Source organism: Talpa europaea (genome assembly GCF_964194135.1).
Source record: "Talpa europaea genome assembly, chromosome: 12".
In the NCBI taxonomy this organism is placed as follows: domain Eukaryota; kingdom Metazoa; phylum Chordata; class Mammalia; order Eulipotyphla; family Talpidae; genus Talpa; species Talpa europaea.
In genome coordinates this window covers 20,335,238-20,351,455 of record NC_140079.1, presented here as the reverse complement: position 1 = coordinate 20,351,455, position 16,218 = coordinate 20,335,238, and the positions used below count along the sequence as shown (strand labels likewise).

General features: G+C 45.2%; 1 protein-coding gene across 2 annotated transcripts in view; it reads right to left on the bottom strand.

The window, feature by feature from the left end:
* Nucleotides 1-6,132: 6,132 nt before the first annotated feature.
* POU2F3 (POU class 2 homeobox 3) overlaps nt 6,133-16,218 on the bottom strand; it is a gene marked incomplete at both ends in the record, with an annotated part of 72,804 nt that continues 62,718 nt past the window's right edge. For both annotated transcript variants that reach the window (XM_084250815.1, XM_084250816.1), the window contains 5 exons: nt 6,133-6,172; nt 7,172-7,307; nt 8,402-8,468; nt 13,758-13,919; nt 15,490-15,626. In XM_084250815.1, coding sequence (XP_084106941.1) covers nt 6,133-6,172; nt 7,172-7,307; nt 8,402-8,468; nt 13,758-13,919; nt 15,490-15,626 — 542 coding nt within the window. The remainder of the gene's footprint in view (nt 6,173-7,171; nt 7,308-8,401; nt 8,469-13,757; nt 13,920-15,489; nt 15,627-16,218) is intronic.

The following is a 16,218-nucleotide window of genomic DNA, read 5'->3' as shown; positions in this document are numbered from 1 at the left end:
GCCTCTGCAGTGCCAGTTCAATCCCCGGCCACCAGCGAGGGTCCCACATGGCGCGATAGACCTCTCCTGTCTCGCCCGCTGCTCCCCTCAGCAGTGTATTTCGTTGGTCTGCCTGTTCTGTTCCCTGCTCTGGCTCTGGTGAGTTCTCTCACCCTCCCGTGCTTCTGACTGTACCCAGTGCTTGTATAAATAAATAACTCTTTTTAAAAAATTAAAATTTATAAAAAAAAAAAAAGCCCCAATGCCTTGGCCTCCCCGGTGGTGGCGCAGCGGTTGAGCGCTGGGTTGTGAAGCTGCCAGCAGCCTCTTCAGTGCCGGTTCGATCCCTGACTGCTCCCTGGCCATTGGAGGAGGGTCCTGCATGGCGCGCAGACCTCTCCTGCCACCCGCTGCTCCCCTCAGCAGTGTACTTCGGTCCTTCTGCCTGTTCTGCTCTCTGCTCTGGCTCTGGTGAATTCTCTTACCCTCCCGTGCTTCTGACTGTACCCAGTGCTTGTATAAATAAATAAAAATAAATCTTTAAAAAAAATTTTAAAAAAGGAGACTTTAAAAAAAAAAAAGTCCCAATGCCCAACCACATCCCAGACAAAGTAAATCAGAATCCATGTGGATATTAACCTTTTTCAAAGCTCCCTAGATGATTCCATTGTGCACCCAAAGTTGACAATCCCTGCTACTTACTCAACTGAAATCAGTGTAAGTGGAATTGGAGAAGACAATCTGTTATAAATGGGTATGAACAAACCAGATAAGAAAACATCAAATATTCCATTTCACTGAAAGGATACTATGCAAAACTCAAACTTTTCCCATCGTATCTGCCTGAAACTTTCTTCAAGTTGCCATCATTTCCCAGCAAAGAACAGAGTAATTAAAGACTTCAGGGCTCTAAAGCCTGAGGGAAAAGGGGGGGTTGGGAGGGAGGGTACCAGTTGTTTCACTGGAGCCTTTAACCTAGGGTGATTGGGATTCCAGGTTTCATTTTCTGGGATTTAATTTTATTAACTTATATATCTTTGGCCACAATTCTTGTTCTGTCAAATCGAATCCTTGTCAACAAGTGTCATTCCCCAGAAAAGTCCTGGGCTGTTAGGGAGAACAGGGGACAGGATGGCCGCCAACTTACTTGAATTACCATGACAACAACAATTAAAAGATAATGGATAACACTTATTAATGTACCAGGCATTGTTCCAAGCACTTTACATATATTAACTTGATTAATGCTCACAACTCTATGAGATGGATTCTATTGTTATTTCCATTTTACAAGTCAGAAACTGTGACGCAGAGCAGTCAAGGAGCTTGCCCAAGGTTCATGATTTATAGGACACAGATTTGGATATGAAACCCAGGCAATATGGCTCTGGAAGTCTTTTCTTCTCTCTCTGTCTGTTTGTTTTTTTTTTCTTTTTTCTTTTTGTGTGACATTGGTTTAAAGCCCTGTATATGATGGAAGTCATTTTCTTAACCACCATAGTGTGCTGACGGGTATAAATCAGAGCAGAACATTTGACTACAAAATGTTCTTCACTGAATGAGAATCTCCTCCAGATGTGTACTGTCTTTTTCTGTATTCACAGCTCTAAGGGCATCACTGAAGGGCATTAAAATGGTTTGGGGCCTCCCTTGTGGTGCAAGGGGTTAAGCACAGCACTATTTAGCTATCTGCAGCCTCTGCAGCATGAGTTTGATCCCCAGCTGGCGAGGGAGCAACCCACATGGCGCAGCAGGCCTCTTCTGTCTCGCCTGCTGCTCCCCTCAGCAGTGTATTTCAGTCAATCCACCTGTTCTGCTCCCTACTCTGTCTCTGGTGAATCCTCTCACGCACACCCCACCTCTGGCCTACACCCCAGCTCTTGTATGCATAAATAAATAAATCTTTAAAAAAATATACAACACAAACCATGGTCAAATAGAGAATCATTAAATACCTCTTCATCAATATCGTCAACTTGGCCTCCCTGGTGGCGCAGCGGGTTGAGCACAGCCCTGTGAAGCTGTCCACAACTTCTGCAGCACGGGTTCGATTCCCAGCTGGCCAAGGAGATTCCCACATGGCACAGCAGACCTCTCCTGTAGCACCTACTGCTCCCATCAGCTGTGTATTTTGGTCCGTCTGCCTGTTCTGTTCCCCACTCTATCTCTGATGAATCCTCTCACTCTCCCGTGCCTCTGGCCTGTACCCCAGCTGTTATATAAATAAAAATAATAATAATAAATCTTATTTATATCATCAACTAATCTTTGACAAAGGAGCTAAGGCATTACAATGGAGAAGTAACAGTGTCTTCAACAAATTGTGGTGGGACACTGAACAAGTTAGTGCAAAAAAATGAGTCTAGTCACAGGCCTTACACCCTTCACAAAAAATGAATTCTAAATAGGTCACTGACCTAAACAAATGTAAAATGCAAAACTATAAAATTCCCAGAAGATAACATAGGAGAAAACCTAGATGACCCGAGGTAAGGTGATACTTTTTAGCTATCACACCAAAGACATGGTCCATAAAGAAATAATTGATAAGTTGGACTTCATTAAAATTAAAAACTTCTGCTCCGCAAAGAACAATATCAAGAGAATTAAAATACAAGCCACAGACTGGAAGAAAGTACTTGCAAAAGGCATATCTGATAAAGGACTGTTATAAAAAATATACAAAGAACTATTATAACACAATGATAAGAAAACAAACAACCCAATTAAAGTATGTGCCAAAGAGCTTAATAGACACCTTATCAAAAAAGGCATACAGAAGGTAAATAAGCATGTGAAATGTTCCACATCATGTGTCATGAGGAACAAACAAATTAAAACAATAATAAGATACAACCACACATCTATTAGAATGGCCAAAATCTGGAACCCTGAAAACAAAAAATGTTGGCAAGGGTGTGGAGCAATAGGAACTCAGTCACTGCTGGTGGGAATGCAAAGCAGTGCAGCCACATTGGTATAGTTTGTGCTTTCTTACAAAACTAAATATACTCTTACTAAATGATCTAGCAATCATAATCTTTAATATTTAACAAAAGGAACTGAAAGTCTGTGTCCACACAAAGACCTGCACATAAATATTTACAGCAGCTTTTTTCATAATTGCCAGAACTTGGAAGCAACCAAGATGGCCTTTAGAAGGTGAATGGGTAAAAAACACTTTGGTATACCCAGACAATAAAATATTGCTCAGTACTAAAAAGAAATGAGCTATCAAGTCATGAAAAGACATGGAAGAAACTTAAATATATATAAATAAATGAAAGAAGCCAATCTGAAAATGCAATATGATTTCAGGTATGTGATATTAGAAAAGGCAAAACCATGGAAAGAGTAAAAAGGTCAGTGGTTGCAAGATGTAGAAGGGGAGAGAGAGGAATAGGCAGAGCAGGGGATTATTAGAGTAGTGGATGTATCTGGATAGATGTCATTTTCTTTAAAGATTTATTTATTTATGCATACAAGAGCTGGGGTGTAGGCCAATAGTGCGGGAGGTGAAAGATTCACCAGAGACAGAGTGGGGAACAAAACAGGCAGACTGACTGAAATACACTGCTAAGGGGAACAGCAGGTGAGACAGGAGAGGTCTGCTGTGTCATGTGGGTCAACTCCCTGGCTGGGGATTGAATTCATGCTGCAGTAGCTATGGATAGCTTCATATTGCTGACGCTTAACCCCTCATGCCACCAAGGAGGTCCTGGATAGATGTCATTTTATACTGTTTTCCAAACCTTGGCATGTATGACACCAAGAGTGAACTCTAAGATAAATGATGGATTTGTGGTGACTCTGATGCATCAATGTGTTTTTGTCCTTGGTAAAAATTGTGATGTTGATAATGGGGGAGGTTATGCATTGTGGGGGCAGGGATATATGGGAAATCGCCAATCCTTGCCTTGCTTTCAATTTTGTTTTAAACCTAAAGCTCCCCTAAAATAATAATGTATTTTTTTAAACATCAAATGGACTAAAATCAGAGTCTTTGGGAAGAAGATCAACTTTTAGCACTCACCTGAGCAAGACGTGAAGCCAGGCTTACTGCAGAAAGGGTCAGCCCTGGCTGAGGACCACAGACGTGAACCCAGAGCTTGGGGTGGGGAGTAGTCCCTTTATGTACTTAAGTCACTGTTGAAGGCCACTCTTGATGTCTCTTTGCTAGATGCCTATCCCCTTTCAACTAGACCTTTTCTTGAAAAAGTAATCACTACCAATAAATAGGACATCTCCAACTTCATGACATGAAATATTAGTCATAATATAAGCCCCATTTAAATATCAGGAACAATTAACTCTTGATTATTTATGTATAGATTTCTCACTTGGATATTATTATTTGCAATAAGTGTTTAATCCCAATTTTAATGCTTCCCTTCAGTCATTACGTTTTGGAAGGTCCTCCTTTTCCCACAGATGAGTATTTATCTCAGGGATAGTAACTATTTAAATTTTTATTACCCTAAAGAAAAATTAAAGGGTATAGTTTCCTTGCCCCTCAGCCTTCTCACCAAGAGTCACGCTGCATTCCAAAGCTAAATATATGTAATTATTGAATTACCCTATGTCTCGAGTGTGTATTGCTTTCCATTGTAAATAATGAGTCATTGACCTTCGGGATGCCTTTGCTATCAGCTCTCAGTCCCAGCCTCTACCTTTTAAGTCTCCAAATGATTTGATCTTTAACATTTACTTTTTCTCACTTACTCAATGAGAAAATTAGTCTCTTGCCTACTCTGCTTTCAAGGTAGTTCTATCAAAGAGAACGCTGAACTCTTCAGAGCTCTGTGCTAACATATGTCATCATTAGCACCAGTTTGGGTAACAACAGACTTCATGCACCAATTTGAAATATTTTCCCCATCCTGTTTCATTATATGCATACACATCCTCTCCCTCCCACCCCTACCCCTAACAAAAGACAGAGATAATCTAAACCTCTTTTTATCAATAGCGGAATAGTTTATATTGTTACTATACAAATTTATTTAAGAACAGAGAGATTCCTTTGAATCTCAACATTTTCTTGGATATGCAGTCTTTCAAAAAAAGGTCACCATTTCTACAATGGCTTCATGTTACATCTCTACACACTGGCCCACAAAGAAGGAGAATCAACATAATGTTCCCAAAGAAGCCAACCAGGATTCCCTGCTCACGATGGAACTCTTGTGGGAGCTAGTACAGTATTTCACACTTTGGTATTTTTTTCTTTTTTTTTTTAAGATAAAATATTACAGAAACATCTTCAAAATTCACACCTGAGTTAAATATTTTGCTGGAAAACTCCACATTAAGAAAGGAAGAACATAATGCAAAAACAGGACAGGGTTATATACAGTATTCTGCCAGCATGATTGTTGCACATTTCTTTTTGTGTTCTTCCTTCTGCTGCCAGGAGAAGGAAGAGAGAATGAGATAAGGAGAAAGACAGAGAGAGAAGAAACAAGGATTCCTGAACTCTGGAGCCAATGTAAGCAAACAGAAGAGCACCTGTAAACAGGGAAATGTGCCCAGGGGACTGAGGCTCTCTCCGCCTTCTGAGGGGGAAAGTAAAAAAGGAATCAGGAGAATTGGTTCTAGAAAAGGGGGTTAAGGAGAATGAGGTGAAATGGAGATTCAGCCAGAGAACTGCTGCCCAGGGAAAACACCAAGAAGGCAACATCAGATTCAACTCTTCACAGGTTTGAGAGTCAGTTCAGAAATGGCCAAGTTCAAAGTCAAAACCATTATCTCTCCTTGCGGTGATTTGGCACAGCAGGCAAGTGGCTGTCCCAAGAAATCCAGCATGTGAGTTGGAGAATAATGGCAAGGCATCCTTCCTCTGAAAGACTACTGCCACAGTGAAGCCATCTGAAATATTTAGAACTAGAGGCAAAGGGCACAGGCGAGGAAGGTGAAAATGGTAGACTCCTAGGAGGAGGCTTTATCTCAAGAGCACTAGGAGTCAGCACATGGTTCAATCACAGTTTGGATCTCTGAGGCCCTTGCTCCTGAAGAAGGCAAGAGTTTGGGTCATGGATAGTGGGAATTCTCTTCCACTCTTCTGAAAGCAATATGTCCATACAGAGGAAATGTGACTCCCTTCTTTCCAGTGGGGAATACAAGGCCAGGTGGAATAGGAGGAACTTTTTGGTCTCAGTGGAGGTAGGTGGGATGATTCCATCGGTACCAAGGTCTAGAAAGAAGAAACAAGTCAATCAGTAAAGCTACTAAAGTGATGAGTGAATACGGGGGTGGGGAGTGGTTGCAAACAGCATCAGATTTTTTGGGGGGAAAGGTGAAAATTAGATTATCTAATTCTGGAATTAGATAATGCTGATCATTGTACAACCTTGCGAATATACTGAAAAGCATGGAATTGTACCCTATAAAGTGGTAAATTTTATAGTATGTGAATTATATCTCAAAACAATTTTTACAAATGCATATTACATAGTTTTCTCTCTCCCCATGGGGATCTCTGAGGAGCTCCAAGTTTTTGGGCTTTCAACCATTGGCTAAGAAGAGCTGGCTGCTTTGCTGAAAGACCTGGGTTGGACAAGGTTAGGTCTTTAGCCTGTCACCTAACTTTCAGGTTTCTGCTTTCTTCTGAATCAAGGAAAAAAATCTCTCAAGGTAGTATCGTGAGAATACTTCTGGAGAAGATTCTATGGTTCATGAACTAAAGGCCAGAGGCTGCTATGCCCACTGCCTCCCAGGTGGGAGTGTGAGATGGCGGGGGGTAGGGGGGTGCTGGTGGTGACGGGGTTAGGTAGGAGGCAACACCATTCCTGGTCTCATTGTGTTAGCCGTGCTTGAGCTCAGGCTGGCACTGGAACACCTGAGAACTGGGTTCCTGGCCTGAAGTGCAGCTCTCTTAAGCCCAGTGAAGGACCTGGCCCTTTCTGAACAGGAGTGTTTGGAAATTTCCATCCTCCACTTGGAGGATGGAAATTTTGGCTTTGTTGACATCAGTTACTTGCCAGGACTGTGCACTGGCTGAAGCTTCTCTTTTAAATCCCCCTCCCTAGGGATGAAGTCCAGTCTGGCTCTCCACTCTGTCCCCTCCCTACCACCCCATTCCGCTCATCCAACCACGTGACCAGCTTTCTTCCCCAAGCCACTGAACCAGCCCAGCATCCCACAAGGCCCTCGGCCCGGCTGGGGTGGCACTGTGCTCTCCTGGCCATCTTACCCTGAAGAGTTAAAACTGGAGGGGGAGTTCACTGCTGCCTTGGAGTTATTTTGAGATGCAGTGGGGCTGCTGGCATGGAGTCCTGAGCCAGGAGACGAAGGCCTGCTGTTGTTCCCAGGGGAACAGGATGACGTTACTGAGGACAAGGAGAGGCAAAAACAAGGGAAAATAATGCTGGTGGGTCCTGGGACCTTGTGACATGGCCCTTTAGATGTGTATCCTCAAAGGGACCTCACCCTCTCCCTACCCCCACCCATCTGCCCACCTCCTACTCTGTCAGAATCAACACCTGTCCCCAGAGGGGCTCTCGTCATCCACGCTTTCCTCAGCCCAGGCCCTGGAGAGCAGCATGGCTGGTTCTGCAAGTCCAAGACTTGCCAAACACAAGGAGGACAGATGCCAAAATCATCTCACTGCAGGACACACCCTGAGCTGGGCACACCCAGCGCCAGCCCAAGTGATGGAGGGGGTGGGGGAGGAGCAGAGAGGAAGAAAGGAGGAAAGAGAAGTACACAGGGCAGGGCGGGAAGGAAACCAGTGGGCACAAAGGAAGACGGCCAGCTGCTCGAGCTTGCCCACTTCCACAATGGAAATGTGCACTATCTTCGAGAAAGAACACACTCAGGACCAGGAGCCCCAAGGCTCATCCAGGCCTTTTTTGAAGCAGCTGTGATTTGTGGTGACTCATCTCACTTCCCTGAAATTATTTTTGTCCTCTCTACAATGGCAGGTTCTGGTTAAACAGAATTCTTGTACTTGGGTTTCCTGAACAGTGTTCCATGGATAAGGTGACATCTATTTTACCATCCAAACTGGGTGCTGTCCATAATTATGTCAGCACAGGAGGCAGAAGCTGGTCTGTCAGTGCATTCCCAGGCATATGACCCCCAGCTGGTTCCTTAGGGAACTCTAGGAACTTGTGGAAAAATTACTTCTGTAGAAAATGACTTTGGGAAACCCTGCTTTCCTCAGCCTCCCATGCAGCCCATGTAGGAAGGCATATCACACTCGAGGGCTGAGGAGTGCTGCAATGACAACAAAAACAGACACTGGTTTCAACTTTGCTTACTCGGAATTTTCCAAGAAGCCCTCCTTCACCTAGCACAGAGTTGAGTCTCCTTTGAAATACATTTAGGGAACACGGACTTAGAGGTAGGCATCCTTCAGGTGTAATATCCCCTAATTTAAAGGAATTCTAGGGTTATTCAGAAACCTCATTTTAACTCTCACCTGTTCCAGGCATGGTGCTGTGGACAGGTGGGACAGACAGGGGGCCCAGAGACCCAGAGGGAGAGACCTGGAAGGCAAGAGAAATTGTAAATATCCATTTCCACTCCCTTCTGGAACCTCTGGTGCTTCTCCCAGGTGCTGGGCCCCAGCCTGCTCAGCTTCCTTGGTGATTTCCTAATCCGCAGCCTACATGCATCCCCCATCACAAGATGGCCTCAGGACACTGTACAGCATCCCTCCAGCCTTGCCCTGCTCCCCAGGCTCCCAGATGCTGACCCAGGCCCAGTCTCCCTGAGTATGCCCTGGCAAGGATTTGGGGAGCTGCAGGTAGTAGCTGCCTTGTTCCAGTGCTCTCGCTAGAGCTGCCAATTTCCTAGCCCCCATTTCTTCCTTCCTAAAAGACTCCTGCTCTTGCTTGGGGGAGCAGAGTGCATAACCCCAAGGACGTTGCTTCTGGTTTCCCAGCGGGATGGAGGAGTGGGCCTTGTATTCTCTGGAGACAACAAGAGGAGAAAAACTTTGGTCTCTGAAGCTTTCCATTTCAACCTGGAAACCTCACAGCATCATCAACTCTCAGATTAGAAAGGCACCTAGGATAATTCAGTTTAACTTCCCACACAGTTCAAGAATCTCCCCTCAGTACTATCTCCTGGCACAACCTAGAAAAAGAAGTGATAGAAAAAAATAAACTTCGGAGCCCAACAGATCTGGGGGTGACTCCTGGCTCCAGCACTAACCATCTGAGTGACTTTGCACAAGCCACCTACCCCCGCTGAGGCTGGGTTTTCTCAGGCGTAAAGGAACAGTCAGCCCTCCCTTATATTTTCTTTTAATTAAGATTTAATGAGATAATGTTCATAAAGCTTCTAACTCAATGCCTGGCAAAGAGTGCCAGGCTTGTTAAAAGTTAGTTCCCTTCCTTTTAGAAGGAGGTTGTCAACTACTTTGTCTGGCTGGACGCTGCACACCTCTTCCTTTGAGCTGAAATCTGCATATTTTCCCTCCCCCAGCCCCCCCTGGTTCTTCACATGCTGACTGGGGAAGCTCTGATCCAAGTTTTTAAAGGACGTTGAAAGGAAGTTCTGCTGGGAGCTGTGCATTGATATCCCTCCCCTCCTAGCGTGGAACATCCCATCCCAACAGGATGCAGCCTGTCTCATTTCCTAATTAATCAGCCTGGTGGTTCTCACTGTGTTCATTTACCTGCCCTTTGACAATGAGCTTCCTCAGTAAGCTGGGGGCCCACGAAGGGTGGAGACAGGTGTGGGGCAGCATGGTAGGAGATGTTATCAAGAATCTCTCTCCCTCTTCTCCTCCTCCCTTCCCTGCTGCCACACCCAGGACATTTGTTGTTGCTTTAAAATAAATAGTGTATTAAGTCACTGTGACCAGCTTCTTCCCTTTCTCCGGGAGACAGGCTAGGCAGACAGGCTAGGCATATGCAAGCACGCCTATATATGGTTTCCTCTTTTTTTACTTTTTATATAAATGGTAGCATTTATATAATGCTACCCAAGCTGGTCTGCAGCTTCCTGCTCTTTTGTTTTGTTTTGTTTCATGGGATGTCTTGGAGGCTATTTCATATCAGAAGAAGGTATTAGGTCCTGGTCTCAAGGGACTGTCCTGAAGAGCCCCAAGAAGAGATCAGCTCATTTTCCCCTCTCCTCTTCTTTCTCGACATCACAAGTATTAATGTCATGATTTAGCTAATGTCTTTCTCCCCCACTGGGCTGTTGATATCTTGAGGGCAGGGTAATGCCTGTGTGGGTCACTCCTACCCCTCCCAGTGTCTACTACAGTGCCTGGACATTTGCAGCTGCTCGGCGAATCTGAGCTGAATGGATGATAAGAATGGGGAGGCTCCTTCATACCTCCTATATGTGTCCAACCACTTTTCTCCACGTTGGTGTCCTGTCCTAGGTTAGGACGGAACCAAAGTGAGAACCTACCTCCCATTTCTTAAAGATTCCAATGCTCTTATGACATGGTTCAGTTTCTTTAACATGGCCTACAACGCCCTACATAATCTAGCCCCCACCTACCATTCCAGCCTCCTCATTCAACTTTCTTTCACTCCCTGGGTTCCAGCTCATTCCAAATGTCTATGCTTCCTTGCTCCATCTACCCAAGCCTCAGGGACTTTGTACACACACTTTCCTCTGCCTAGAATGTTCTTCCCTACACTCTTTCCTCCCTGGATCCCTTGCTTCCCCCATTAGTGTCTACTCATACTCAGTAAAGCCCTCAGTAAAGCCCTTGCCACCTTGGTTAAGTCCCTCAAATACCTGCACATCTTCTCAAAGACTTGATCATAAATAGCATTTACTTATTGTCTGTTTTCCCTGCTGGACTGTAAGCAGAAATCATAAGAGTCTTATGTCCCAGGGCCAGACATATGATGAACACTCCAAAAATATTTTTAAAAAAGAATGATGAATGATTCTCATGTTGCCTCCAACCTAAAATTTCCAGTCATTTCTCACACCTTTTCAGGTAATTTAGTATCCACAGTCCATCATGATCCAGTCCTCATCAATCTCTCCAGCCAGACCGAAATGTCTGGTTCTCCAAATGAGGCATATTGTTTTCTAAGTCCATGCCCTTCCTTCATTCACAGACCCTTCCTTCTGCCTGCTGCTGTTCTTGTGAACTCCTAATCTGTTCTTCTAACAGTTTCGAGCGGCAGCCTGTTCTCAGACCCCATTCTGACCTGACAGTCTCATCTGTGTTCTCTTAGCGTGCCTCCCTTTCCAGCACCCGTTATATCTTACTTTGGTGCCATTTCTTGGCACTGCCCCTCCCTTGATCCTCTTTCTTTGCCTGCCCCTCAAATGGCTGTTGTCCCCAGGGTTGAGACCTAGACTGTCTTGCTTCCCCTGAATAAACTCCATAGGTATGGATTTTAACTACCACCATATGCTTATGATTCCCCCATCACTGTTTCCATCCTGGTCTTCTCTCCTAGCCTCCAAGACCATAATTCCAAATGCCCAGGGACCTTTCCAGTGGGGTATCCCTCAGGCCTCATTGTACATCGTACTGATGTAAAGAACTGAAGTGATCACTTTTTCCTACACTAAGCCACCTCCTCCCTCTGTGTTTGCTTAGTCCATCAATGGCCCAACCACCTGCCCAAGGGGCCTGCCTGAGTGCTGAGAGTCATCCCAGAGGATTCCCTTTTCTTCATGGTTCTCCCTGCCCCCACCCAGTTTTCAATCTATTAACCAACACCTAATAATGCTACTTTATAATTATCTCTTGAATCTCTCCCATCCTCCTCATTCTTACCACATGGGTTTGCTTCAGCCCTCATTATTTCTCGCCTGGAGAACTACCATCACATCCTAACTGGTCTCCCTGCAACCAATCTGGTGCCTCTCCAAATACCCTTTATATTGCAGTCAGAGTGATCATTCTAAAAAGATCAGATCTAAAATCTGATCATGCCAATGCTCTGTTAATATCCTTCAGCAATGCCCCCCACTTCCAAGTTCGTTAGCATTGCACAGAGTCCCTTTGGTCTGCATCCCCTTGCTGATGCTCCAGCCCCCGAGTTTCATGTTCCTCCCCAGGGGACCACCTGCAGTTCCGTGAATATGCCGCATATTCTCCCTGCTCCAAACCACTGTTCGCATCTTTTCCCTGTGAGAACTCCACCCTACTTATTTGCCGCTTCACTCCTACTTGTCCTTTTAGACTCGGCTAAGGTAGTAATTATCTCCTTGGGGAAGTCTTCCCTAACCACCACCTCTGAAGGCTTTGTTAGCTGCTACTCCTAGGTTCTCCTAGAGAAATTATCATGTTGTTTATCATACGTTTATTTGTCTCCTCCACTTAGCAGTAAGGGCCTCTGGGACAGGAGACAAATATTTACTTGCATATCTCCAGCCTTCTGCACAGTGACCAATACATAGCAGAGGGCCAATACATGTTTGATGAAAAATGGACAGTGTGGGGCCTCCCTGGTGGCCCAAGGGGTTAAGCACCACACTATGAAGCAATCCGCAGCCTCTGCAGCATGAGTTCGTTCGATCCCCGGCTGGCCAGGGAGCAACCTACATGGCACAGCAGACCTCTCCTGTCTCGCCCGCTGCTCCCCTCAGTGGTGTATTTCAGTCAGTCTGCCTGTTCTGTTCCCCACTCTGTCTCTGGTGAATCCTCTCACCCCCCACAACTCTGGCCTGTACCCCAGCTCTTGTATGCATAAATGAATAAATCTTTAAAAAAAAAAAAGAATGGACAGTGTGAAGTTTATATGAAACAGCTATATCCTACCCCAAAGCTGGATTTTACCCATCCTTTACTGCTAAAAGTCTCAAGCACAACACCATTATCCCTATCTTTCTTAATCTTCAGTCGTCATCGTCTGCATCTAGGTCTACCTGAACTGCCAGTTATTCCCAGCTCTGGATTCTTCCCTGACCACCACTTGGCACTTCTTCTTGGAAGCCTGGGAGTCATGTCCTACTTCTGATGACCAGTTCTAGAATCTTCGATCCCCCCTCCTCACCCCACACTTGTTCTTCCTGCAGTTTTTCATCACCTCAAAAACTGACAGCACCATCCAACCGGCTGCTCAAGCCAAAGCCCTTGAACACATCTTTGCCTCATTTCTCACACTGCTTATCTGAGTCCCAGAATATCTTGTGGCTCCATGGTGAAAGTCTACTGGGAATCCATCCACTTCTTCCTCGCCGCCCTGGCTACCGCCCTTGCCCAAGCCTCCACCACTCTCAGCCTGATTGTTGTAAATTCTCCTCCCACACAGATTACTACTCTCCACTAGCTCACATAGTCAGCTCAGGCTACTCTGCTCGGGGTTCTCCAGGAGCACATTTCATGCAAACTGAAAGTCAAGGTCCTTGCAATTGCCTCCAAGAACCTGGGTGGTCTGCTCCCTGCTGCTTCTCTGATTTCATCTCCTATTTCTTGTCTCCTTCCTCACTGTTCTCCAGCTATACTGGCTTGCTGGCTGTTCCACAAACATGCCAGGTCTTTTCACTTACTGGTCCTTCTGCCCAGAACAGCCTTTTCTTCAGATACTTCATTCCCTTTCAACACTTATGTCTCTGCTACAATATCACCGTCTCAAAGAAGACCTCTCTGATCTCCCTATTAAAAAATCATTTCACCACGATCTCTTTTGATCCCCTCATGCTACTTTATATTATATATATTTTATATCCAGCTTCTTTATATTATATATATTTTATATACAGCATCTCTGCTTATTTATTTGTTGCATGGCCCCCTCAACTCCCAACCTCCATGCTCCCCAGGATGGAAAAGATGCTCTTGCCCTCTGGATATCATCTCCTCCAGTGCTTGGCAGACAGTTTGATTCCCTGCCACTCACCAGCCGGGAATTGTAGATGGGTGATTTGATGGGTGTGGCCACAGGGCAATTGATTCGCTTTTCCTTTTGGCGTCGGTTGCAGAACCAGACCCTCACCACTTCTTTCTCCATGGACAACTGCTCTGCAATCATGGAAATCTCCTCTGAGCTGGGTTTGGGATTCTGCAGAGATCACAGAGATGGAGTGTGAGCAGGAGCAGAAAGGAATAGGGCTGGGGACAGATGTTCCTAGGAAGTGGGACAGAACTATAGATGAATCAAAGCTTTAAAATCAGACCTGATTCCTAATGGATAAAATTCTGGCTTTGTCACTTATTGTGCATCCTTAGGAAAGTTTCTTAACCTCTCTGAGTCTCAGTCTTATCACCTATGAAATAGAAATAATAATGCCTAACATACAGGATTATTATGAGGATTAAGTAAAAAAAAAATGTGTGAACTGCCAAGCATGGGCACTGACACAAGAGTGGAGGCTCCAAGAACTTAAGTTCTCTCCTCTCTTTCCTTCCAGAAGTTCTGAAAAGAGGCGGCCATTGACGAGTTATGTGGGCAAACAATCCCCAGAACCTATGCTCCCCTCTAAGTTCTTTCCTTATAACCTGATATTCTTCTCTCATGTCATTTTTTCTTCACCTACTTCAAAATAGGAAATAAGAAAGCTAAAACAGACAGACCTATGAAAAACAGTAGGGGAGACGTGTTTCTCTCTCTCTCTCCGCCCCCCACCTTGTGTGTGTGTGTGTGTGTAATTGTATATATGTATGTATTATATTTTACTTATTATATTATAATAAACTTATGATACTCCCTTGTTCTGATCCTTCGCACCCCCTCCACCGTCCAGTCTTTGACCTCAGCCCCTTTCTCTCCCTCTTACACCTTCCTTTCCTGTTCTTGCTCTGAGAAACCTTATCAGAAGGAAAAATCAGCTTGTTCATCCTGCCAGCAGAATGCAGCCATCAAATTCCTAAGCACATACATTGGAGAATCTGCTGGTGGAACAGCGGTGCTGGAGATGTGGGACCAGAAAGGTTAGACTAGGCCTGCCCTTTAAGTGCCTGTGTCCAGGTGTAGGCCCTGGAGCCTCATGTCTTGGGCATCCTGGCCAGAGCTGTTTAGACCACACCTGCTTTTCCTCTTCTCTCCCCAGCCCTGATAGGGCACGGAGCTGGTATTACTAGTTTCCATGCACTGGCTCAAGAATATGACTTTGTTACAAGTTAAGAGAAAAAAGTATATAATATGATCACAAATATTTTAATGTGTGTGGAAAAAAGAAATAGAAGGAAGTACATTTCGATGACATTTGATGGTATTTTTTTTTTTACTTCTCTGTGTTTTCCCATTTATGAGGAGTATTGCATTTCTAATTTGAAAAAATACAAAACAATGCATAGAAAATTAGGAATTTATATACAATGCTCTGGCTCTGCTCCTTTTGTCTCAACTGAGTACAGAGATACACCCTCTTCTGGGGCCCTAAATCCCCTTCTTTAAATCTCCCAGTGAAAAGATCAATCAGTCAATCTCCCAGTGAAAGGGACCAAACAGATGTCACAACTAGGTTCAGTGGGAAAGTGGTCCCTGGAACTCAGTTGAAGGGAGTTTGGGGTTCACTCAAACACTTGGGCAGCTGGACGCTTTCCCAGGGGCAGGTGTATGGTGGGGTGTATACCTGCTTGCCCACCTAGGCAAGTGGGTCCACCTTCCCCTCCCCAAGCAAACTGCTCACGTCTTGAAATCTCTTTTCCAGAGTCAGGCGGATGTTGGTCTCGATGCTGGTCCGCTTCTTCCTCTTCCTACCAAACACTTCACTGAGGGTGGGGTAAGAGCTGGGGGTGCTCACTGAGGGGTCTGATGGAGAAGACTCTGCGGAGAGGAGAAAGAGCAGAGGAAGCTCAGAAAAGAGCATGCGCAGCCAGCTCAGGGCCTGTCTCGGTGAACGTGAGGCCCACCAACCCTTTCCCTGTGGTTCTGCAGAGGCATTTTCAGGACCAGCCCCCTCCCCCACCGAGGCGAACCAGAACAGACCAAGAATTTTGCTTCTTCTTGTTCTCAGGGCAAACATTCTCCATGACTCCCACCGCAGAGCCTCCAGTGTTTGCAGTCATGGTTCAGGGACACCCAGACATCAGTGGCATGTGTGGGTGTGAGGGGCGCTGGTAGAGCTCCTACGAGTGACACTTGTGAATCTGTCTTTTACAAGTAGGCCTGCATGTGCACACCTAGGAGAAGGCAAGTTGGGGCTTTGGGTGCTTGGTGGCAGAATGTGGGTGATGAAGCCATTTTCTTTTCAGTGTAAGTGTTGGAATGAGAGCTGTCTGGTTGACGCCCCGCAGGCGTCTTGGGGGTGACACTAGAAATGACCTACGAGGTCCTTTTGAGAGATCCTGAGACCCTCGGTCATATCTCCCACTGTCTAAAGGATAGACTGCTGGGGGGAGCCTCCTCACAGCCCCCT